Source organism: Lemur catta, chromosome 3 (genome assembly GCF_020740605.2).
Source record: "Lemur catta isolate mLemCat1 chromosome 3, mLemCat1.pri, whole genome shotgun sequence".
Lineage (NCBI taxonomy): Eukaryota > Metazoa > Chordata > Mammalia > Primates > Lemuridae > Lemur > Lemur catta.
This window is the reverse complement of record NC_059130.1, coordinates 40774349-40800518: the sequence shown is the minus strand read 5'-3', so window position 1 is coordinate 40800518 and position 26170 is coordinate 40774349. Positions and strand designations below refer to the sequence as shown.

General features: G+C 36.0%; 1 protein-coding gene across 3 annotated transcripts in view; it reads left to right on the top strand.

Moving 5' to 3' along the window:
• RABGAP1L (RAB GTPase activating protein 1 like) overlaps nucleotides 1–26170 on the top strand; it is a 646139-nt gene that overhangs the window by 398630 nt on the left and 221339 nt on the right. For all 3 annotated transcript variants that reach the window (XM_045547315.1, XM_045547314.1, XM_045547317.1), the window contains one exon: nucleotides 18560–18673. In XM_045547315.1, coding sequence (XP_045403271.1) covers nucleotides 18560–18673 — 114 coding nt within the window. The remainder of the gene's footprint in view (nucleotides 1–18559; nucleotides 18674–26170) is intronic.

Genomic DNA, 26170 nt, shown 5'->3' with positions numbered 1-26170 from the left:
GGGCATTGATTCTTGTAGTAGTTGCCCTGCTGAAGTCCTTCAGTGAAATACAAATAAAAAGCTAACAAGAATTCTCCTACTCATGAAATATTGTTGTGCCTGCCCCCTCACATCATCCTTTTTCCCCTTTCACTTTGCTGAAGTTTCCTTGATTCTTTCTATGGGCGGTGGTCCAGTGGTGTTGTAATACCTGCTCTCAGAGGCTAACGTCAAACCACTCCTTTGCCCACTTGCCCTGTCCTTCTCCACCTCTCCCTAACTTTCAGGGGTTGCAGACATTCCCCTAGTGGCAAAAGCAGAGGAATCTTCTTGGCTGACACTCAGGATCACAGTGCTGCATCTTTGTCGTTTAAACAATCAAAACCAGCCACCACTCCTTTCCTCTCCCTGTGACTCTCAAATTTGCTGCATTTGTGAAAGATTTTCTGGTTTACACCATCATGGTTTTATTTTGGGGTTGCATCATTTACAGTATGATCTTGAACACAGTATCACAGCCATTATCAGCAAGAAATTCTAACTTGGAAGAGTGCTGTTTTCAGTGGCTACTTAGACAATTGCAGCACTACACCATCTTCATAAAGCATTTCAGCCTAGGCTGAGTTGAATATAGATTGAAGGAAAATGTATGCTTTATAAATCTGAGTAAAGGCTACTTTGATCCTTCTTTCCTTTATGTCAGGAAGATAGGGTTGTGAACTGAGGTGTGAAGACTTGCTCCAAAGCTACCTCCGTGTAACCTCTGTCAAAGTAGGGTTGTGAACAATGAGACCATCTGTTTCTTGTGGGTGAAAATGTTGTGAATTATGACATTGCCTGTGGCAGTTGTCCCAAGATAACATTCTGCCTTTTTGATGGTTTTATAAACCCTGTTCCCAGGGAGTCAGCTCAAAGCATTTCACATGGCAGATGTGAGTGCCCGACAAAGGACAATTTGCCCCAACCTAGCTTTCCTTTGTGGCTCAGTATGAGGCATGACTCACCTTCCACTTAAGCAGCAACTTAACCTCTTTCTTTATTCTCTGCCTTTCTGCCTTGGTTCACCATTTTCTTCTTTCTTCTGTCACAGGTAGACTCACTTATTCAATAAGTATTTGTTCAATATATATTCAATATATATAGCCCCTACTATGTATAGGGTACCAGATGTGTTACTATAAGGTGCTAGTGGCCAGGAGCTTATCTTTCAGTTAGTGGAAGTAAGATATGTCTTAGCCCAAGACAATATGTAATAATTTTTATGTAAGTATTATAAGAAGGTATCTTCATATGGGGTCATTAGGAAAGTACTATGGAAGCTATCTGATGAGGCTTTGTAAATGAACAGGATTTTTCAGTAGGGGAAAATGTGGGAAATAGGGCCATCTGGGCAGAGGAAATTGCACAAGAGCATTGAAGCTTAAAAGAACAGTACAACTTTGAAAAATGGGATGTGATTTGGGTGGAATAGAGTAAGGATTTTTTTTTTTTCTATTTGAGGGTAACAAGTGGGACCATATTGAACATGGATTTGAATGCTACATCTGAACAAAATAGTGCTTTAGGTAGATTAACCTAAAAGTACTGTACAGGCTGATTGAAGAAGAGAAAATTTAGGAATTTTATGATCTCTAGGCTGTTGAAATAGTCTAGGCATAAAGTGATAATGTCCTGAATGAGGTGGTGGTGCCAGAAAAGGCCCCATGGTCTAGCTGACCCAGACAATGGTTGATTTGTCTAAAGAATAAAGTTTTCATATTGTAAGCTACTTAACACTTACACCTAATTACCTGGCAACGTAAGAATAGTTTTGTATGCATAACTTGCTACCAACCACTTAAAATTTTGGAAAAATGGGAGCACTTTTATTTGTAGAACCAGGTATAAATAAAAAATCAGGGCCAAATTCCTTGAAAGAAACTTGCTTTCAGCCCCTGGATCAAGTCTAAGTGCCTTCCACAAATGGCAACTTACTACTTGAAGAATAAGTGGAATTGCTTTTAAATTTCTTAATATTTATAGCAATTGCATTTCTTTCCCTTTATTAGAAACTCAGACTTTAAAATTTTTCTCTTAGCTCCTCTGGTCTATTAGGAAAAAAAATACATAAAAATCTGTGACCCACATGGCATATAAATCAAAAGGAAATGCATATATTGATGAAAGGGGTGGAGGGGCATTTCAAAAGTGTAAAAGACCTTAACTATAAACTATTTCTATCTCTGAATGGTGCTAAAACCAACAAAGAACCTGAGCCTATCATATACTGTAATTCAGAGATACACTGAATAGGAAATTTCTGATTCTTGTCTAACCTTGAGATCAATCTACTACTTCAAGCTATTTTACTGAGAAAAATTTAACATGTAAACTATGAAAGATACTTGAGATTTCTAAAACATCAGATTTAACATAATTTGTTTCTAGCAGGGTTTTGCACACATTAATTATGTGATTCATCCCTTGTCACTTTAAGGTAATAAGACTGATTTTAAAATAATGCAGCATCTGAATTATCTTTATATTTTTTATTGCTTTTCATATAAAAGCAAGTAAAACTGAACAAGAAAATCTCAAACAGCTTTTTGATTATTTTGGATGAATCCAATAGTGGTAGGATTTCTAATTTCTGTTTTAAGATGGAGATCCACTTTGTTTTTTCTGTGATTTATATGATATCTAAAATTATTTGCCATGTCATCTTGATACTAGAAATAAAGACATTTTGGTATGCATTTTGCTGTGAAATTTTGGTTTCAAAGTCTATGAGTCCTTTGCATTATCTTTTGTTTTGCTGTAAAATTACTTCCTTTTGTTACTGCTTTTGACAAAATGATGTTGGAAGAGAATTTAAAACTCAAAGCAAAAATTATAAAACTTGAGTCTGTCCATCCCTAGGAATAGATGCTTAATCTACCCATTTCCCTTATTATGATTTATCAGCACTCACTTACTCACTGCCTACTAAAGTCTCAGGCACCAGCGAAACAAAGATAAATAAGAATTGATCATGGTCCACCTAGAGGTGGCCATCAAGTGGGGGTGTTCAGACATGGATACCAGTTAATGAAAATAGCAGAGTGGAAGCCCAGAGGGCCAATTGATTAAGGGAGGAAAAAGGAGACAAGACTTCAACAATAACTCTTTGTGTGTCAGCTCAGAGATGGCAGTAGAAGTTCACCCCACTGAGATTGAGAATAAAAAAGACATTCGATTATGTGGGAAATTCTGAATTGAGTTTTTGACTTAAATTTTAAATGTGAAATGATAGGTGTTAGACTAGTATTTCCCAAGAAACAGTTTGTGGATTTTTTCTGGTGGCTACATAGACACTTGTTAAAATACAGATTGCCTGGAAGTGCTATAGAGATTTTGATAGATTTAATCTAGGAATATGTGTTGTGAAATAGCTTCTCAGGTGATTCTGATAATTAGAATTTACTTTAGTAAAGATCTAGCAGAGAGAAGACAGGTGGTAGTTGGAGTCACAGTAATCAATAAGATTACCCACCGAAATCATAGAGAGTGAGCAAAACACAAGACAAGAAGTAAGCAGATGAAGAAACAGTAAAGAAAATAAAAAAGAATATACTGTGTCCAGAAACTAGGATGTGTATTGCCCTAATCTCCCAACTCTTAGAATGGTAATCCTCATTTCTGAATCCATATGGAGAAAAAGAGTGTAGAATAAAAATCTTTAGACTTCTACTTGTTATTTGGCTTTATTCCAAAAAGGATTAATCAAGTTTCAAATCCGTCCTATCTCAGAAAAAATTTCTTCTACTTATGGAGGAAGAAGTATAATCACAAAGTCTTTAGGAGAAACAGAAATTAACCATCTTGAACTGAATAATGAAGAAAGTATCAGAAAAGAAAGCTGTAATATTAACCAGAATTTGTAAACACAAAAATGCCCCACTGTACACTTACTAGATGGAATTAGGATATTTAATTTATTGAAATGACCTTTATAATTGAGAACTAGAACTATTACAGTCTCTCAGGAACAAATCCTTCTGTTCTTAGCCATTCTTATTTCTTTTGTTATTAATGGTGTTGTGATCAGTGCATCTTCTACTCCTAGGTGGCTAAAAACTTATGTTAATGGAAACATGTACTGTTATAAAAAGGAACAAAATGGTAATTATATGACCTGACTTGTTTAAAAAATTAATCGCCTTTTTCAAAACTCATATTCCATGATAGAATAACTTTGGCTGGGTGCAGTGGCTCACACCTATAATCCTAGCACTTTGGGAGGCCAAGGTAGGAGGATCACTTGAGCCCAGGAGTTTGAGACCAGCCTGGGCAACATTGCAAGACCCCATCTCTACAAAAAAATTTAAAACTGAGCTAGACATGGTGGTTCATGCCTGTAGTCCTAGATACTCAGTAGGCTGAGGCAAGAGAATCACCAGAGCCCAAGCGTTTGAAGTTACAGTGAGCTGTGATCCCTCCACTGCACTCTATCCTGAGTAAGAGAGTGAGCCCTGTCTCTAGAAAGAAAAAAGAAAAGAAGGAAAAGAAAAAAAAGAAAAGAAAAGAGGGGAGGGAGGGAGGAAGGAAAGAAAGAAGGAAGGAAAGAAAGAAAGAGAAAGAAAGGATAGGTGTGCAGTTCTTGTTCAATTTTTTTCTTTAAATGGCTGAGTGAGACTGGAATGTACTCACTCTCCTTTGAAGTTCCAGCTATCCCTTTATGCAAGTCAACTACAAGATCATTTCAGTAGTTATGTGATCTACTTTTCATTTAGTGTTCTTCATTTCACTGATCAGATGTAGATTTTTCAAGGACTCAGTGAACAATGGTCAATAGTTATTATAAGCTGTTTAACTTTGGAAGTACTGCATTAAAGGTAGTTTTTTAAAAGTCTTCTAAATTAACACCGTCTAACTTGTTCCTTTATGAATTTCCTTCTGCAGTCAATTAGAGTCATATCTCCTGGGCATGCCAAGTTGTTTCCTGCTTTGGAGGCTCTGCTCACACCACCTTGCTGTCAATGTCAATGTATTCATTTGCTTATGACATCTGGGTTTTGTTGAGCCCATCCTGTCTACAATGCTCAGCCCAGTCCCCATCTCCTGGGGGAGGCCACTTTCACTGCTTGAACCCTTGTGCAATCACTTTTTCCACTGAATTGCTGTAGCTAACATTGCCTATATAATTTATTTGGCTGTTAGCATGTCTTTCTTTCCATTGATATTTATACCTATATCTTGTCTTTACAGGTTGATCTTAATCCTCTTGCAATTTAGGGACATTATGGACTATGTCCTATGCCTTTTTGATACCCCTGATCCTGTTATTAATATAATATCTTACATGTAACAATGGCTAAATAAATGTTAGAATGGTAATCGCTTTCAGATAAATGTGCAACTAAGAGCATATTATTCAAATATATGAATTAAAGTATCTTATAAAAATGATGTGAATTATATTAATACTTATAAATTTCTGAGGTAATGTTAATCCAGGAAAATATTGGAGTCATTTTTTGCAATTTATTGAAGAGATCTATAAATATAAAAGTCAGCAAAATGCTGGAAAATTTCGAGAGAAGTATTGCCATTCTACTCCCACTTCAAGACCTTTGCATGAGCTTTCCCCTCTAATACTCTTTCTCTAAATATTATACTCTCATTCAGAGAGGCAAAACTACCCTATCTAAAATATCAGCTCTTTCCTTACTATTTCTTTATCTTATTTTATATTTTATAGTACTTTTCACTAAACAACCCATTGTATAGTTCTTTGTTTAATGTCTTTCTCCTCTACTACTAGAATATAAGCTCTATGGGGCAGAGACTTTTTCTTGCTAACAGTTATATCTTCTACATCTAGAATAGTGCCTGATTCTTAGTAACTGCTCAGAAATACTTTTTTTTTTTTTTCGGCTTATTATGGGAGTACAAAAGCTCAGGTTATATATATTGCCCATGTCCCGTCCATCCCCCTGAGTCAGAGCCTCAAGCGTGTCCATTCCCCAGACAGTGTGCCTGGCACTCACCATGTAGTCATACCTCCACCCCCTCCCCCCACCCCCTACTTCCCCGAGTCAGCACCTTCAAGCATGACCATTCCCCAGACGGTGCGCAACGCGCTCATCATGTAGGCATACACCCATCCCTTCCCCCCACCCGCTGCCTCAGTCTGATATCCAGTTGGTATCATTCCCCAATGTGCATTTAGGTGATGATCAGGGAAACCAGTTTTCTGGTGAGTACATGTGATGCTTGTTTTTCCATTCTTGGGATACTTCACTTAATATAATGGGTTCCAACTCTCTCCAGGAGAACCAAAGAGATGTCGTATCACCGTTATTTCTTATAGCTGAGTAATACTCCATAGTATACATATACCACAGTTTACTAATCCATTCGTGAATTGATGGACATTTGGGTTGTCTCCACATCTTTGCAATTGTGAATGGTGCTGCTATAAACATTTGGGTGCAGGTGTCTTTTTTATAGAATGACTTTTGTTCTTCTGGATAGATGCCCAATAATGGGATTGCTGGATCGAATGGTAGGTCTACTTGAATCTCTTTAAGGTGTCTCCATATTGCTTTCCATAGGGGTTGCACTAGTTTACAGTCCCACCAGCAGTGTATGAGTGTTCCTGTCTCTCCGCGTCCACGCCAACATGTATTGTTTTGGGACTTTTTGATAAAGGCCATTCTCACTGGGGTTAAGTGGTATCTCATTGTGGTTTTGATTTGCATTTCCCTGATGATTAGAGACGTTGAACATTTTTTCATATGTTTGCTAGCCATTTTTATATCTTCTTTTGAAAAATTTCTATTCATGTCCTTTGCCCACTTTTTGATAGGGTTGTTTGATTTTCTCTTACTGATTTTCCTGAGTTCTAAATATATTCTTGTTATCAGTCCTTTATCTGATGTGTAGTATGCGAAAATTTTTTCCCATTCTGTAGGTTGTCTGTTTACTCTCGTGACTGTTTCTTTGGCTGCGCAGAAGCTTTTTAATTTGATCAGGTCCCATTTATTTATTTTTATTGTTGGTGTGATTGCCTTAGGGGTCTTCTTCATAAATTCTTTGCCTAGGCCAATGTCTGTAAGAGTCTTTCCTGCATTTTCTTCTAGAATTCTAATAGTTTCCCACCTAAGATTTAAGTCTGTTATCCACCGTGCTTTGATTTTTGTGAGAGGTGAAAGCTGTGGGTCCTGTTTTAGTTTTCTACATGTGGCTATCCAGTTTTCCCAGCACCATTTATTAAATAAGGAATATTTTCCCCAGAGTATGTTTTTGTCTGCTTTGTCAAAGATTAGATGGCTATATGAGGATGGTTTTATATTTGGATTTTCTGTTCTGTTCCATTGGTCTGTGTCCCTGTACTTGTGCCAATACCAAGCAGTTTTAATAATCACAGCTTTGTAGTATAGTTTGAAGTCTGGCAAATTAATACCTCCCATTTTGTTTTTGTTGCTTAAAATTGCTTTTGCTAAACCAGGTCTTCTCTGGTTCGACACAAAGCGTAAAATTATTCTTTCTATATCTGTGAAAAATGATGTTGGTAATTTAATAGGAATTGCATTGAATCTGTAGATAACTTTGGGCAGTATAGTCATTTTAACAATGTTGATTCTTCCGATCCACAAGCATGGTATGGTTTTCCACCTATTTACATGTTCTGCGATTTCCTTCCTCAGTGTTTCCTAGTTCTCCCTATAGAGGTCCTTTACCTCCTTAGTTAAATATATTCCTAGGTATTTTATTTTCTTTGTTGCTATTTTGAAGGGTATTGAGTCCTTAATTTGGTTCTCCGTTTGACTGTTATTGGCATATATGAATGCCTCTGATTTGTGTGTATTGATTTTGTATCCTGAGACTTTACGGAATTCATTGATCAATTCCAGGAGTCTCTTGGTTGAATCCTTGGGGTTTTCTAGATATAACGTCATATCATCAGGAAAGAGTGAGAGTTTGATCTCTTCTTTCCCTATTTGGACTCCCTTGATTCTGCTCTCTTGCCTGATAGTTCTCGCAAGGACTTCCAATACTATGTTGAAAAGTAATGGGGACAGTGGGCAGCCTTGTCTGGTTCCAGTTCGAAGTGGGAATGCTTTCAGTTTTTCCCCATTCAGTATGATGGTGGCTGTGGGTTTGTCATATATGGCTTGTATCATTTTTAGATAGGCCCCGTCTATGCCTATTTTGTTAAGTGTTCTTATCATAAAAGGGTGTTGAATTTTGTCAAATGCTTTTTCTACATCTTTTGAGAGGATCATATCATCTTTATTTTTGCTTCTATTTATGTGGTGAATTACATTTATAGATTTGCGTATGTTAAACCATCCCTGCATCTCTGGGATGAAGCACACTTGGTCGTGATTGATTATTTTTTTGATAAGCACTTGGATTCGATTTGCTAGGATTTTATTGAGAATTTTTGCATCTATATTCATAAGAGATATTGGTCTGTAGTTTTCTTTTTTTGTTGCATCCTTTCCTGGTTTTGGTATTAAAATTATGTTGCCTTGGTAAAATATGTTGGGGAGAATTCCATCCTTCTCAATCTTGGAGAATAGTTTATGTAGGGTGGGCACCATTTCTTCTTTGTAGGTATGGTTAAAATTCAGATGTGAACCCATCTGGTCTAGGGCTTTTCTTTTTGGGAAGGTATTTTATTGCTTTTTCGATTTCAGACCTAGATATTGGTCTATTCAGGAATTCTATTTCTTCCTGGTTGAGCCTGGGAAGGCTGTGTGTTTCTAAAAATTTGTCCATTTCCTCCTCATTTTCCAATTTGTGTGCATAAAGATTTTTGTAAAATTTATAGATGATGTCACGTATCTCTGTGGCATCAGTCGTGATTTCTCCTTTCATGTTCCTGATGGAGGTTATTAGAGTTTTTTCTTTTCTGCTCCTGGTTAGCCTAGCCAGAGGTGTGTGAATCTTGTTTATGTTTTCAAAGAACCAACTTTTTGTTTTGTTAATCTCCCTTATGGTTTGTTTGTTGTCCTTTTCAGTCAATTCTGATTTGCTCTTAATGATTTCTCTCCTTCTGCTGGGTTTGGGGTCAGTCTGTTCTTCCTTCTCCAGCTCTTTGAGTCTATTCATTAGATTGTCTATTTGTAAGTTTTCTGTCTTTTTGATATAGGCATTTATGGAAATAAATTTTCCTCTCAGGACTGCTTTAGCTGTGTCCCACAGATTTTGATAAGTTGTGTCTAAAGGAGACACAGGGTCATTTAATTAAATGACAAAGGGTCATTTAATTCAAAGAATCTTTTGATTTCCATCTTGATTTCTTCCTTTATAAAATAATCGTTCAGGAGAAGGTTGTTTAGCTTCCATGACTTTGAGTAGCAATGAGAATTTCTGTTAGGGTTCATTTTTACTTTTATTCCACTGTAATCTGAGAAGATGCATGGTATAATTTCTATTTTTTTTAATTTTTTAAGACATGCTTTATGTCCTAGAATATGGTCAGTCTTGTAGAATGTCCCATGGGCTGATGAGAAGAAAGTATATGCAGTGGATTTTGGGTAGAATGTCCTGTAGACGTCAGTCAGGCCCATTTGTTGTAGTATTCTATTTAAGTCCATTATTTCTTTGTTTATTTTTTGTTTGGAGGATCTGTCCTGTACTGTCAGTGGCATGTTAAAGTCTCCGACTATTAAAGTGCTGTTATCTATCATTTTGTTCAAATCAAGTAGAGTTTGCTTTATGAATCTGGGTGCACCTAAGTTGGGTACATATATATTAAGTATAGTTATGTCTTCTTGTTGAATTGTACCCTTCACCAGTATATAGTAACCATCTTTGTCTTTCATTACTTTTATTGATTGAAAAACTAAGTTATCGGAATTTAACACCACCACGCCAACTTTCTTTTGGCTTCCATTTGCTTGAAATATCAATTTCCACCCTTTTATTTTCAGTCTAAATGCATCCTTGTAGGTTAGATGAGTTTCCTGAAGACAGCAGATACTTGGCTTATATTTTTTTAACCTATGTCTCTTCAGTGGGGAATTCAATCCATTCACATTTAATGAGAGAATCGATAAGTGAGAATGATTTCTGTTCCTTATGTTGGGTTGAATTTCATTATTCTGTTTTCTCACTTGAGCCATTGTGATGAGTTTTTATCTTCTCTTGAGTAGTTTTATATTCGTGGGTCTTTCTTTTGCTGGTCCTTGTGTAGCCCTGTTTTGAGTACTTCTTGGAGAGCTGGTCTCGTCTGGGTGAATTCTCTGAGTTTTGTTTATCTGATAATGTCTTAATTTCACCTTCATATATAAAGCTGAGCTTAGCTGGCTATAAGATTCTAGGCTGGGCATTATTTTGTTTCAGAAGAGTGAGAATGGGGTCCCCATCTCTTCTTGCTTGTAAGGTTTCAGTTGAGAAATCTGGTGTAATTTGGATGGATTTTCCTTTGTATGTAACTTGCTTCTTTCTCCTTAGAGCTCTCAGAAAGGCCTCTTTAGTGGACATTTTGGTCAGTCTGATAACTGTATGATGTGGTATCTTCCTATTTGGTATGAATCTTCTAGGGGTTCTTTGAGCTTCTTGAACCTGTATATCTAGAATTTTTGCAAGACCTGGGAAATTTTCCTCAATTATGTCTTCAGATAGCTTATCCAACCCTTGCTTATTGTCTTCTTCACCCTCAGGAATGCTGATAACTCTCAGGTTGGGCTTCTTCACATAATCCCACATTTCTTGTAGACTCTAGTCTTTTCTCTTATTTCTTTGTTCCATCTGTGTGACTGACTTATTTAATTGGAAAGTGTTATCTTTGATCTCTGAGATTCTTTCTTCTGTTTGATCTACCCTGCTCTTGAGACTTTCCACTGTGTTTTGTAGCTCCCTGAATAAATTCTTCATTTCCAGGAGTTCAGTTTGATTTTTCTTCAATATTTCGATTTCTTTAGGGAATTTTTATTCCAAGTCCTGGATCTTTTTTTGTGGTTTTTTTGTGTTGGTTATCCATTTTTTCTTGCATAATATTCAGCTTATTTATGTTCCATGTTTGAAATTCTTCCTGTGACTTGTTGCTATTTCGAGTTTGGTTTGTGTCAATTGGTAGAGAACTAGTAATCCTCTCTGAAGGCAAGGTTTCAGTTTGATTCTTTATACTCCCAGAGTTCTTTCGCTGAGGCCTTCCCATCTGGATCAATCCTTAGGTCCCTTCTTTCAGCTTTAGGCCGGACAAAGGCACTCTATACGCGCTGATCTTGGGCTGTGCAGCAGCCCAGGTAAGCTGCCTCCTCTGTCATTAGGGAGAGCCCTTCACATGTTGTTCAGGATTTTGCTACCTCAGCTGGGGGGCTGCTCCTGTTGGGTCCAGCCCCAGAGAATTAATTTGGCCCGAAACCGGTTTGAGAGTCCCGTCACTGGGCTGATTTAATTACAGACGGAAAGCGACTTTTTCCTTGCTTCTTCCTCTCCACAGTCACGAAAATAAACAGACAACCTACAGAATGGGAAAAAATTTGCGCGTGCTACACATCAGATAAAGGACTGATGACAAGAATCTATTTAGAACTCAGGAAAATCAGCAAGAAAAAAATCAAACCCTATCAAAAAGTGGGCAAAGGACAGGAATAGAAATTTTTCAAAAGAAGATATAAGAATGGCTAACAAACATATGAAAAAATGCTCTCCCGAGGTGGTTTCTGCCTCTCTCTGTGCGAAGGACAGCGGCTAGGTGGAGAGGGGTACCCGTGTTCGCCCAGTGCCCCAGCTGCTGCAGCTTCCGGGGCGATGGTCTGCCCCACCCCAATGTCCACAAGGTCCACGCTCCGCTCCCTCGCGACCGGGGAAGCCCTCAGTGTTCACGCAAAGGCGGAGCTCCTAGTGGGGGCCACGGAGTAGGGGAGGGAGCCGCCCAGTTCCCAATCGCTCTGCAGCGGCTAGGCTGTGGACCCCAACAATGGTGGCTGCCCGCCCGCCGGTCACTGGCGCTGGGGGTGAATGTTCAGGGTTCGGCAGGGGCCGGAGGAGCCAGGGATTGAGGGAGCCCGGCCTCTCACGTAAAGGAGACAGTTCGGCGTCCCCCAGGTGTCTTTCGCTGCAGCCCACCACAAACCCTCTCCCGCGGGTTGCAGTCCGCCCACAGGGCTCCGGGGGCCAAAATGCCTCCCGCTCTTGTCTCCTCTCCACAGAGCCCCGAGTCTCCCGTGGTGATTCTGCACCGGCTTCAGGCAGATCCCTAACTCAGTGGGAGTGGAGGTCAGTGGGGAAACAGGCCGCTTTCCTGTGGGGCTGAACCCCCCTCACTCGCTGGTGAGGCAGGTACAGCCATCCCACGCTCCCCTCTCTTTTGTCCGTCCCGCACTCTCCAGATTGTCAGGATCTGATTTCCCATTCACCTCAGTCTTTTCTTGCTCTCTGTGTCCCACACTGATTCTCCGTGGATTCACACCGCCGTTCTTGTGGGGGAGCGATCCTCTAGCGCTGTGGCAGACTGAGATCCATGCCTTCCTCTCCGGGAGCACGAATCCAGGAGGTCACCACCACTCCGCCATCTTTCATCCCCCCATACTTTTGAATGAATTTGTACTGTACAGCAAATAGCTCAATTTTTTGTATACATTCAATTTAAGAAAAGGTAACTGAGCATGAAGTGTTTCAAAGAGAAGCATCTGAAGTAATTGGAAGCGTGGTAGAATGTTTTCTAAAATTATTTAAAATTATTCAGCTTATAAAAACAATTTCTGGATACCCACATGGTAAAAGTTAGCAAAATTATAAAATATAATAATTAAGTTAAAATAGGCATGTTTATCAAATCCTGGTTTTATCAGAGGCATTCCTTAAAGTTTTTTGGAAAAATCAAAGAATATTATTTTTACATAGTGAGTAATAAATATGGAACTCTTTCATTAAAAGTTTTATATATTTCAAAAGCGTTTAAAGGGTGGTTTTGCTAAAAATTATAATTAAGAATTTAATAAACCGTACAAAGTTAGAAATATTTCTAACTTTGGAAAATAACACCATGGATTTCCACTATTTTGCTTCATCCTAACAGGAGTTGCAGGGCTTATTATTGTTGATATGAGTTCCAAGACTGTCAGGTACCCCAGTTGAACTTAATTTTGGAACAATGAGCTGTCAGTAACCCTGGGAATGAAGGCATATCCAAATATGGACATAGGAGTATTTGGTAGGTGTATTTGGAGTCTAAAAGTAACCCTAGATATTCAACATAGAGAGTCATCTGACCTAAACTGCATAGGAACTCAGGGAAACCCAAGCTATGCCCATAGGCTTCAGTGCCTCCTCATCTTTTAGTCCTAAAGAAATGTTTTCTTCTAGTCAAATATTTCCCACTCCCATCCCAGCACTTCCTTCAGGAGCAAGATACCCATCATAATTATTGGCTGGTCTATAAATTCACTTCCTCCTCTTCCTTCTTCCTGCTACCTTTAATTCTCATTGTTGTCACTTTCCCTGAAGAGATTTCTTTCTACTTGAAGCCAGAACACGGCTTGTATTTTTGACCTTTGTGTCAGACTTTGATTCTGAGGCATTTGGCACGTGTGTGTGCAGTGCCTGGGAAGCAGCTTGCTCACAACATGGTTAGTAGAGATTTATTTCTTTGCTTCTGTATTATCCCACTTGAGTTAAGACTTTTCCCCTATATCCAAGGAACAAAGGCTGGTAATGATCCAGTCTTTTTGTGTTACTGTTTCTAGTTCATGATTTTAGTAGCATGATTGAAACTAGAATATATTTTTATATTTTCTCCTTTGATCTCTGCCTCTTTGGAATTTTGTCAAGCATCAAGGCAAATAAATCAGACGCACCACTGCAAACCCATCTGCTTTCAGGGACATGTTAGCACACCACTTTGTAATGTTTTGCCATCCAGCATAGAACTAAAGGAGTATCCTTGTGGAGTAAGAATAGAAGACACGTTCTGAGGTCAAAAGTTTTTCAGCTCTGAGTCATTTATCTGCTGACTGATTGTAGCTAGGGATGGTCTACATTGTCATTTTTAATGACACTAACAGATTGGCATGGTACTTATAAAGTTGAAATGATTTTGTGGTAAATGTAAAGTAAAAATGCATCTTATACTTTGTACTTGACAATAGGGATTAATAAGAAAAGGTGCCGTCATTGTTTTTAAAATATGGCAAATCAGGGTATAGACAAGGTGCTCATTTGTCAGGATATTACTCTTACACTTGTGCTGCTGCTGAGGTTACATATGAAAACAGTCATCCTCACTAAAATAACTTTCTAGCTGTTGACAGCCCAGAAATTGTTTCACAAAAAAATAATAGGCTATGGTCATCCAAGTCTGTTTTCCTAATACTTGTTGACACTTGCATGCTGCATTCATTTCTTTCTCATAACAAGTAAGTCAGAGATGATTCTCTTGAAATAGGAATTAAGAGAATTGTAAACATGTCAGGGTATATAGGTTATACTGGAAGAACAGCTTGTGTAATACTCTTGATAGCAGCCTCTAAATTGAACACACATTAAAATGATCAAAAATTGATCAAGCTGTGTACCTCCTGGAATTGGTTTTAAACTGATCTTCAACAAACTAAATTATATTCTCTGTTGGACCTAGTGAATTTTATTCACTAGGGATTGATGTCTTTTTTGAGGAGAAGTTTAGTCTTATGACTTAATGGTTTAGAAATTAAAGGGAATCCCTGAGATTTAGTTTCTGTATAGTGGTAGTGTCAGGGTTGTGGGGTAGAAGGCATAAAACTGAACTTCTCAGACTTTATCACAAACCTCACGCTACTCTGTGGGCTGAGCTTTGTGCATGGCTCAGCTTTGTGCATGGCCCAGCCTGACTAAGGCTGGAGAAAGGAAGTTCTCAAGAACTTTGCCTATAATTTACATTTTGGTGTTGATGGTCCAGAAGAGAGGCATGCACTTGTGACAGTGGTATTCGTCCTTTCTGTAACCATGACTGCAACCCTTCTCTGATCCTTAGAAGCTAAATTCTAAAGTAATAATTGAAATGATGACTGCTCTGGCACATTGAACTTCTACTCTACCTTGTCCTTCCTTTCCTTCTTTTGGCTATATCTGTGTACATCTTTCTCTATTGTATAGGTTATATGCAAAGCTGGGGCCAGAGTGTGTATCAGCTGATAAAAACAGTACTTCATCCACTTTTTCTTTTACTAATGGATTGCTAGAAACAAGGATAATTTGGGACATTAAGATGCATAATAGGAAATTAAACAGGGTATATATAGATGCTTTAATACACCCTCATGCTGTAAATCTCTAGGGGAATATGTTTCATAATCATGTTTATGATACCTCCCAAAACAGTTGTTTATTGTTTGGAGTGTATAAATACAGAAGATTGTCTAAAATATATATGCACCAAAAAACTTAAACAGTTACATAATTATTCTTAAGGAAAGGGGGAATAATTATTAATAATAATATTTACTTATTTAGTAAGTATTCAATTTATCCTAGGCAACATGCTAAGAACTTTCATACATTACTTTATTCTAAATAACATTATAAATTTGTTATTATGATCCTATTTTACAGATGAGAAACTAATGATTAGCAAGATTAAATAACTTGTTTGAGATCCTATAGGTATTTAGTGAGGCAAGCAGAAATAGCATCAATGAATTTGGCTCCAAAGCTACTAAAACATCATCTTGGACTCTGAGGAGCAGAATAGGAGATGCATCTGTTAAGTAAATTGTGGGGCAAGTTGTGAGTCTAGACATTGGTGAAGTAGCTGCCCAGGAAGGAATGACTTCTTCCCTCTTCTCATCCTGGAGACAGTTGGCAGGACTTAGGGAGTCCCTGCTTATGGGAGCCTTCAAAGAAAATGACCTCACATCAGTTTTGATTGTGGTATTAAAAATAAAATGTTTTCACATGAAACTCTTTCACTCCAGATATTTAAATGGTGAATTATTCAGACTCTTTTTGTCCTTCCTCACTGTTCATTTTATTTCTTATAAAAATTGACCACTACAATTGGAGTTAAGTCTAAAAATAAAAGAATTAATATTGAAGAGAAAAATTGGTTAGGCTTCCTTTTGGAAACTGTTACACCTCTCGACTCTGACTCAAATATTTGTTGAATGAGTGAGTGAGTGAATTTGGAGGATTATGTGCGAATCCTAAAATATGTACTGTTTCTGCTCTCAGCTATTATAGGTAATTGGGAGGTGGATTAACTTTAGCTTTTGTTTCAAAAACACAATTATTTATTTTAATTTTCACTAGTCTAGTACACAATTTCATTCCTATTAGTCTGTTTATAAAAGTATATTATACCTCTTGACCTTTATTCATATGAAAGGAATCAGTGGACAAGGTAGCAAGATAACTTATTTAGTCTATAAAATGAAATTCCAGAAATTATTCCCTTAGCCAACTGAGAGCAATATGTAAGATGAAAACTCTACGAACATACATATATGTAGAAAGCATTTAAAAGTAATCCTAGGAAGGGAAATTTTATTAAGTAAGGAAAAGTTGGTGATTCTATTTTCATTTGATTTTGCTCCTTTAGTTCTTAAACAAGGAGGATCACGTAGCATAGAAAAAAATTACTCAGCATTATGCAAATTTACTTCCTAGAAATTTTTGATCAATTTTTCTTTTCCTGAATCAAACTACTGGTACCATTTAAATGCAGCATGATGCTAAATGTGTAAGCTGTTTCTAGGAAATATAGTACAGTGATTTCTCTCTCTTAAGGTCCTGAAAAGTATAAAAAGAGTTACCCTGTGGGTGACTGGGCATGTTTGCCCCCTGAAATAATTCAGCAATGGCAACAGTAACGGTTTCACTGGTCATCTTTCAAGTAGTTTATGCGTGGAAAGTATTACTATAGAAAAAGAACCTTCCTATTGGAGAAGACCCGGGCAATGAAAACTTTGGTCTACCTGGTTACCAGATTTTCATACTTATACTCCAGACCAGATAAAACAAACATTTCATAATGTATCTCTTTATGTATTACCTTTAAACTTAACTTTGTTCTGTATCCCCACCCTACCCCCAATGTCTTTATCATGAGAAACTGCATTTACCGTGACAAATATAAACTTTCCTTTTATGGAAAAGTTAGGTATCCTTTTTGAAAGTTAAGTATCCTTTTACCTAAGTTATGGTGCTTTTTTTTTTTAAAGAATCTATTTTAATTCAGTTTTAGCATTCCATTCCTGTAAGCCATCAGAATTTCCTCTGGATTGATTTGTAGTATGTCTGGTGTTTACTAGCAAATTTGGAACTTTTCAGTTTGCTTCCTTTCTTTCTCTACATGATATAAGATCTAATTACCACCCAGCATGAAATAGCAGCTAAAATGAAAAAGACAGCAAGAGAAGGTACTGGCTTACCTTAGAGCTAATCAACTACCCCCTTTTTCCTGTATCCTTCTCAGCTGTGAGGAGAAAGGGAAATAGCACTCATTAAAGTAACTCATATATTAAACATGTTTTCTTTTCTTGATTTGAGACTGAAAGAGGGGATTTGTTCAAATCTTTATGGAAACAAGACATTAAACAATGCTTTTAATTTACAATTAGTAATCTTGGATGCTTCTTTGAATTGTACAAAATATTTTCACCGTCAGGGTTGCTAGAAGTAGGTCCCATCTTATTTTCTTGACATTAAAACAGATAAACATTTCCAGGAATAAAATAAAATCAAGTAGATGATTAATCATTTTTATAAGGCTTAGCACTTTTAGCTTTTGGTATCTGACTCTGTCTAAAAAAAATCTCTAGGTTTATCTTTAAAGCATATGTCATCTTAATATAGTAGCTTGTAAGCTTTCTGTTTTGTGGAGTGGGTGAGTTATGTAATTGACCTAGTGGAGGGGAAGATTGATAATATTTTTACTTTTTAAATGACTGTGGTCTGAGTTTTTATTTATCAGATTGTCAAATTTAAAAATTAAATAGTATGTGGTATTGGGTGGGTGTGGAGATACACATACTCTGCTGTTGTTTGGAGTATGTATTGGTACAACTCTGAAAAGAGAATACTTTTATCAAAATTGAAAGTGCATACACTTTTTGACCTAGCAATTCAAGCTCAAAGAATCTATCCTTGAACATGTTTGTAAGACATATGTATAAAAATATTCCTTGTGATATTGTTACATAAATAGAAAAAATATAAAAAATACAGTAATTAATGGGAGAATGTCAAGTAAACTATGATATATCTATATCCAGAAGTACTTACATTTTTAATAACTGCTCCTAAAGAAAATAAACTACATTTGCATGTCTTGATTAGGAACATTCTGTAAGTTATTCTATTAGGTAAAAGATTCCTGCAAATCGTAATGGGTAGGGGAAAAAGAAATAAAAGAAACAGATAGTTTCCTTCAGTTTCCTTCTATGGCGATGTGTGTATACAACGTCCCTCCCCCCCCCCATATAAACATACATACACATACAGCTATAGATAGATGGGTGAAAGAGTATAAAAGACTATGGGTCTGGGTTAGAAGGGACATTTTAGTGGGGGGCTTTGTTGTTTACCTTTTTTGTGATGTTTGTATTTTTTTTACTGTGCATACATTATTTTTCATAATTACAAAATTTTTAAAAGTAATAGTCTGGGTTTTTTTGCCTTTTAGGACTCAGCCCAGGAGAGTGTCATTACTCGAGATATCCATCGTACGTTTCCTGCACATGATTACTTTAAAGATACTGGAGGAGATGGTCAGGAATCACTCTACAAGATCTGCAAGGTAGAGCTCTCTACCTCACTTTTTCTAGATTATTTCATGGGGCTATCTTTTAGGAACCCATTTAAAGATTTTTAGATTTTTTTCTGTCTTCATTTCTTATTTGCACTGTACTGTGTTTTCTGCTTTACACATACACTACCAGATCTTCAGTACTGCGTCCAGAAGGTGACTTCTTTTGGCTGCATGTTCCCCACTTCCACATGAGGGAGGAGGCAGGAGGTACAGTGTAGCCTCAGTTTGGCTGTCCTCCTAGCAGGAAAGGAACAGAAGGGCGACTCCAGCTGTGTTGTGAAGGCTCAGAGGAGTCTCAGATGCCCTTTTGACAGGATAAGGTAGCACTTGTCTCAATTTTTTTTGACAATAGGCAAGTGTAAGAATCAATGTGGGGCCTATTGTTGAATACTGGCAAGTTCTCTGATATGGTTGATATATTCTGAGTTATGTCACATCATACATCTTTGTGCAGTTTTTGTGTCCCATTTTGAAATCTTTCTTCTCCCTCTTTATTAGTAGGCCTGGGGAGAAAAAAGCCTGTTTCCTGATTTTCACTAAATGTGCTCTGCTTGTATATAAAAGATTCTGTTTCTGTCAGTGGAGAATAGCTATCAAGTTATTAGTTTTTCAAGGTTATATCAGAAATGCAGAATGAAGTGTGGTGGGTACATTCACATTGCCTCTGTCTACCATTCTAGTAGATATTGTTAAGGAATGGTGAACTACACAAAAATCTGGTAATAATATAGAGAAAAAGGCAAACACCATGGCTAATTTATAAGTTAGATAATCAGTTCCTGAATAATCAAATTTAGCCTTTTTAATGGTAGAAAATATTAGCCAGTAGGTAGTCAGAGGGATACTCACAAACCTATTTCATTTTATATTTACTACTTAAAAATATAAACACTTATAGAAGCACTTGCCTATGCATTCGAGCCAAGTGAAGTTGGTGTTGAATTCTGCGAATGGCACAGCTTTCATTAGAGTCCTTCTTGCATGTTGGTGGTTTTGCCCTCTTCCTACTCCTGTCTTTGTTTTTTTTTCTTTCTGTCTCACATTTTTTATCTAACCATTTTGGAAGATTATAAATATACACTGATCAGAAATCTATTTTTATATGATTGTATCATTCAGAGCTAGAAATACATAAGTAACTTACAATCTGAGAGCATACTGATCTCTGGAAAATAATACATCATCCACTTTAAAAAGTACCAAAGACCACTGGACAATGCAAGAAAATGTGTAATTTATTTATTACATGCTTGTAAAAGGCAAAGTTTAATTATTTAAATTTTTTCTGCCACTTTGAAGTTCTGCAAGCTAAATAAATTCTGACTTGTGTAAAGAAGCTAGGAAAATTTATATAGTTTCTAAGTTTATTTAGAAGCGTCTGACTTATGGCATATGGAACAACATTTTCCCCCTAGCATTTAGTATATTTTTAGCTAGTCAGTGATTTTCCCCTTAGTTTTTTTCTAATTGATACTAGATACTTTCTTCGTATAACTAAAACAGATGGTTCTAATATGCTTGCAGCCTCTGACTTAAAATTTTGCTCCATTGTAGTAAAAATAGTATTTGCCTCAGTATATAATATTTAGAGGGGAGCTATTTGAAACATTACTAAACACAAAAATAATAGTTACATTTGGCACCTTTAAATAGTTGGTACTCTTTGGTTTGCTGTTGCAGATAATAATATAACCTTGAGTTCATTACAAAATATTCATTAGTACATTTAAAGAGCTCATGTAGCTATTATAGATTATCAGTATACATTTCACTACATGATTAGACAGTTTTTAAGCCCTTCCTGAGAAGAATATTATAAAATGTAGATCTAAGATACTTGATTGTTGACAAGTAGCACAATTTTGTGCAGATGTGGAAAACAAACAAAATCATATTCAAGATATTAAATAAAAGTTGTTAAAGGCTTTTAATATTATACTAAAATATATATACATAAAATAATTTTGCAACAATCTTTGATAATGGAGGTGAACAGAGAGATACGTATCAGCAAATGTTTCCAACATTTGCTGGGGTCCCACTGTGTGAACCACTTGGTTTGTGACTGACCAAATTCCTTCTCCTCTTGATCTGCTATTGTTTAACAGTCCAGTGCTCGTGCCGGGAAACCTTCAATGGTGGTGATAACTCCTAAATAGGATAGCATACTTATACGTAATTTAGAATTAAATGTTCTTCTCAAGATTCTATGTTCACTTTCCTTTGCTATTTGTTTCTAACATAGTCTTTTACTTTATGACCCCCTTCCCAGAGTCCCAAAAGCTGCTTATGTGTGACCTTTAAGGCCACTGAGTACAGTCTACTTCTAACATTGTTATTTCTAGAATAATAACTAGATAGTACTCATACTCAGCAATACGCCTTTGAGTCTTCATTCTTGATATCCTGCACAGACCTGAATAAATATTAATAATACCTTGATGTTATGTCAGCCACTTTGTTATGTAATCTGTAAATAAGGACAGTTTCACTTTTTCATTACCAATTCTTATTCTTTTTCTTTTTTTTTTTGTCTTACTGCACTGACCACAACCTCCAGTATAGTGTTAAATGAAGTTAAGTTAAAATGAAGCAATGATAGTAGACATCCTTTTCTTGTTCCTGATTTTAAAGGAAATGCATCTAATGATTTACCACTAATAATGGTGCATCTAATTCACATCAGCAACACAATTATAGACCTTTTTTAAAATACAGTGCCTTCCATATGTTAAAGTGATTGCATATTTGCAGAGTGCTTTCACATATATTTCATCATTTATTTCTGACAATTCCTCATCGGGGGAGCCCATAGTAGAGATACCATATGCTGTGTTCTTAAACTGAGCAGAAATTATTAAGAGAATTTCAGTTACAATAAATTTAGAAGTCAACTCTGGTTTCAAGGATATAACAGTCTGACTTTGTAGTTGAAAAGTTTTCTGTGGCTTTGGTGAAACGGTAAATGATCTAAACTGTCAGATAAGAGGAAAGACTGTTAAAAACTTACTGTCATGTTTTAATGGTCCTGTCAATTCCAGTTTTGCCTCTTAATATCTTTTTCAGAGTAGGAGGAAATGGAAATGGTTCAAAGCTTCTTCTGTTGTCTTAAATTTATATGGGGAAAGTTGAGCTGAATGTATAATAGTAGAATTCATAAGTTTCTGCAAATGAAAAGGTTATCAATTTTATAGTTTTATGCAAGTGAAAGGTTTCTGCAAATGAAAAGTTTTGGTCCTTCCCTCTTTCCTTCCCTGTCTTTCCTATTAGTTAGGTCAATAACATATTTTAAAAGAGTGTTCTTGAAAGGAGGAAAAATATACTACCACCTCAAGTATCTTTAGCACTTTTATAATTTATATGTGATATAAAAATCTGTTTTAAGTTTGAAGACAGGTTGGTATAGACAGGTTGGACTGGACATCAGGAGATTTGGTTCTAGTTTTGATTCTTCCACTAAGCAGGTCTAAAACTTTGGGAAAATTACTTTTTGGATTTCCTCATCAGTAAGAGTGTGGAGTATGATAGGATTGTTCCAGTTCCAATTGGCTATGATTCTAAGTATTTAAAATTTTTTTCCCTAAAATATAACAGATGAATGCAGAATTTAATAGTTAAGTCCTATGTCAGTTATTAGCTCTGTCTCTCAATACCAAACTATAAAGGAGTCTCCTTTAACTTGAAGACTTTACCTGGCTTTGTGTTATTGTATTTGAGTCTGTCATATCAAATGGTACCCAGTTAGTGGTTTACTTTTAGATATTTATCTCTTCATAAGACCTAAGACCCGTCAGTCATAGTAATCAGATAAAATAGTGTTCACAACAGTATCGTTTGAAGTGACTTTTGGTATGCAATTTAATTTGTGTATATTGCTTTTTTTAATTTTTTGACTAGAGCAACTGCTTTCTGAAAAAGAGGATGCTGCTGTGAATTTAATTGGAAGGATTAAATATATTACAGAGAGATCAATACTTTTGTTCATCTTGATTAATAATTTGATAGTATAATGGTTTGTGGGAGGACAAAAATAAATTTAACCCTTGTTTTATCAAATATTTTGATCAAAAAAAGATTGGATTTATTATAAAAGCTAGAACATTTCAGGTAATATTTTGGTACTAATGAGTGATCTGCACAGTTTTGAAGAATGCAAATGATCACTAACTCTTAAAATGAGATGTCATATATGATTTATATTGTTTTCTAGACTTAGTTGAAAACCTAGAAAACAATATAAATAATATTGCTTAGGGGAGTATTTTTGGTTATGTGATGAATTATTTTTCACTTAGTTGATAGTATTTTCAATTCAATTTTTAGGTATTTGACTACTTTTAATTCAGCCCTCTTCCTTGGGGTGCCTGAACAAGCTCTAGTTTAAAGGGCAGCGTTTTTTAACGAATTACAGTCCAGTATTCTTTACTCTGCATAGGCCAGTTTACCTGAAGGTGAGCAATCTGTGGAAGTCCTCCTACCCATGTCTTTGGAATTGCATTGGCTTCAGAATGAGGGCCATTTGTTATGGAATGATAGGTGTTCTTGCATCAAATGGACCCAAAAGGATTTGGTTTGGAACAGTTCCTTGGGGGAATCAGGAAGCCCTAGGAGAACCAAACAGGTTTTTCTGTTCTCTGTGTACCTCATCTCTCTCCCTTGAGTTTCTAGTGAGCTGCTTTGAATTATGGCAGCCTTCCAAACATGGGCTGCTGAGGAATCCTTTGAACTCCTGGGGCCACCTACTTGCCAGCACAACTTAATAAGCAGTGAATTAAGTGGTTTCAGCAGGTCTTCAAGGACAGCAATGTATTCTCAAAGCAAATTAACTTCCTTAAGGAAAAATGAATTCTTTCAAGTCTTACAAGAAGATTTCCAGAACCATCCTAGTGTTTTGATCAACATAATCACAACAATAATAGCAGAAACTTGTGAAGCCTTGTGGTTTAGAAAGCACCTCTGTACATGTTGTTATTTGACCCTCATAGTTACCACCATAGGGAACATAGAATTTCCATTATTTTATGGATGAAACCCAGAGAAATTAAATTATTGGCCCAAAATTACATAGCAACTAAATGACAGAGATTAACTTGAATCCAGATCTTATAGCTTAAAATTCTGTACTATTTCTACAATACTATTATGAATGTACATATGTAATAAAAAAGAAAAATTATGATTTATTCTATAGCTCCCAAGTACTAGAGATTAATTACATGTATTATGTTTATAGTCTTGACAGTTATTCCAGAAGTAAAAACTATATCTCTGTTCTTATACTTAGGCTAACAAATTTCAGGAAGATTAAGCATTTACCCATATCACACAGATAAGAAATTATGAAACAGATATTCCTTTCAGGGCAGGTGTATCTAACTCCAGAGTCCGTGGTTTTTTGTGGCTTTTCTCTGTGTTAGAGAAACAGTATTTAAACAGCAAGTGAATCTTGGCATCATCATCATCATAAATTAAATCCAAAGAGCTAGAAAATATATTTTTGTCAAGCTAAATACTAAAGTGCAAAGAAGAAAATGACTTTATATTCCTTATACATGCAAATGTCTTGTTCAAATAATAATAATAATAATGATAACAATAAAAAGAAGATTAGTAGGGTCTTCACCAATGTACTTGAAGTTACTCAGACTCCTGGCCAAGGTTAATGTTTTAATAATTTTTTTCTGGAACAGCTAATACAATATTACTCAGAAGATAGACCAAGGACATGCTTAGGGGCACCACAAAAGATAAATGAATTCATTGTTAATGATTTCATCCAGAATGTTATAATCTGAAATCCTAGAAGGAAGTTATTTTAATTTTAGCATGCATGTAACGTTTTATTTCTTTTTTAAAGATTATTTGAACTACATATGGGAGTTGGCATTGTAATCTCTTTTATGCTTAGGGCCTTTAAAGGTTTTAATAAGACCCTAGGAACTTTTAATAATAATAAATAGCAGTTGTATATCACATTTACACACTTTGTCTTTTCTTGTAGCTAATTGTAAGAAGGCAGAATCGTTTAATTAAATACTTCATCTTTATAAAGAATAGTTTCCTTAGATTATCTTAGATCTAATTGTTACCATCAAAAAAAAACTTTTATTAAAGTATAACATGTGATGTACATATCTTGTAAAGTACACAAATATTTGGCTATCACTCAGTGAGTTTTTACCAAGTGAACACTCCTATGTAAACACTGTAAGATAAAGATATGGACTTTTACTGACACTCCAGAGTCTTACATATTTCCTTGGTCAGTTACCTCTGCTAAAGGTAACCACCAGTCTGATATCTTCATTATCCATATATTCATATTGCCTCTTCATGAACTTTGAAGAATGGACTTACACAATATGGACTTTGTTGGGTCTGGTTTCTCTTTTCTATGAAACTATGAGATTGATCCATGATTCATCCATGTTGTTGCTTTGACTTAGAGATACAGCCATGTTGACTATGGATTCATCCATGTTATTTCATATAGTAATAGTATATTATTTTCATTGCTGCATAATATTCTACTGTATGAATATACCACAATATGGTATTCATTCTATTCTTGCTAGGCATTTGGGTTCTTTTCAGTTTTTAGCTATCATGAATAATTCTGCTATATACCCTCTTGTATCAATAATGTTTTATTGTATATATGTATGCATTTCTGTTAGAGATATATCAGGAATGGAATTTCTGGGTCAAAGAGTATGCACATGTTCAGTTTCTATAGATATTGCCAAATAGGTTTTTGAAATTTTACCATTTACATTTCGACCCACAGATATGTAGGAGTTCTAGTTGCTCTATACTATCACCAACACTTGGTAAACTTTTAAATTTTAACCATTTTGGTGCATGTCTGGTGGTATCTCATTGTGGTTTCATATGCATTTCCCTTTTGACTACTGAGGATGAGCACCTTTTCACACACTTATTAGCCATTAGGATATCCTCTTTCATAACAAAACTGTTTGTCTTTTGCTCATTTTTACAATTGAGTTTTCTTTTATTATTTTGTAGGAGTTTTTTCTATGTTGTGGATATTAGCCCTTCTTTTGGTATATATGTTGCAAATATTTGCTCTATGGCTTGCTTTTTTACAGTCTTAATGGTATCTTTTGATAAAAGCTATTAATTTTAAGGAGGTCCAATTTATTAATCTTTTCTTTTAGGGTTAGTGTTTTTGTGTCCTTTAAGAGTTATTTGCCTACCCCAAAATCGTGAAAATATTCTCTGATGTAATCTAGAAATTTTATGCTTTTGTATTTTACTTTGAGGACAATGATCCATCTACAATTGATTTTTTTATGAGGTAGAAATCAAGGTTCATTTTTTCCCCTTATCCATCTCCAGTTGATCCAGCTGTATTGCTGCACGTTTGTCATAAATCAAATTTACACATATATGTGCCTGTTTCAGAACCATTGCATTCCATTGACCTATGTATGTATCTTTGTACAAATACAACACTATTATAAT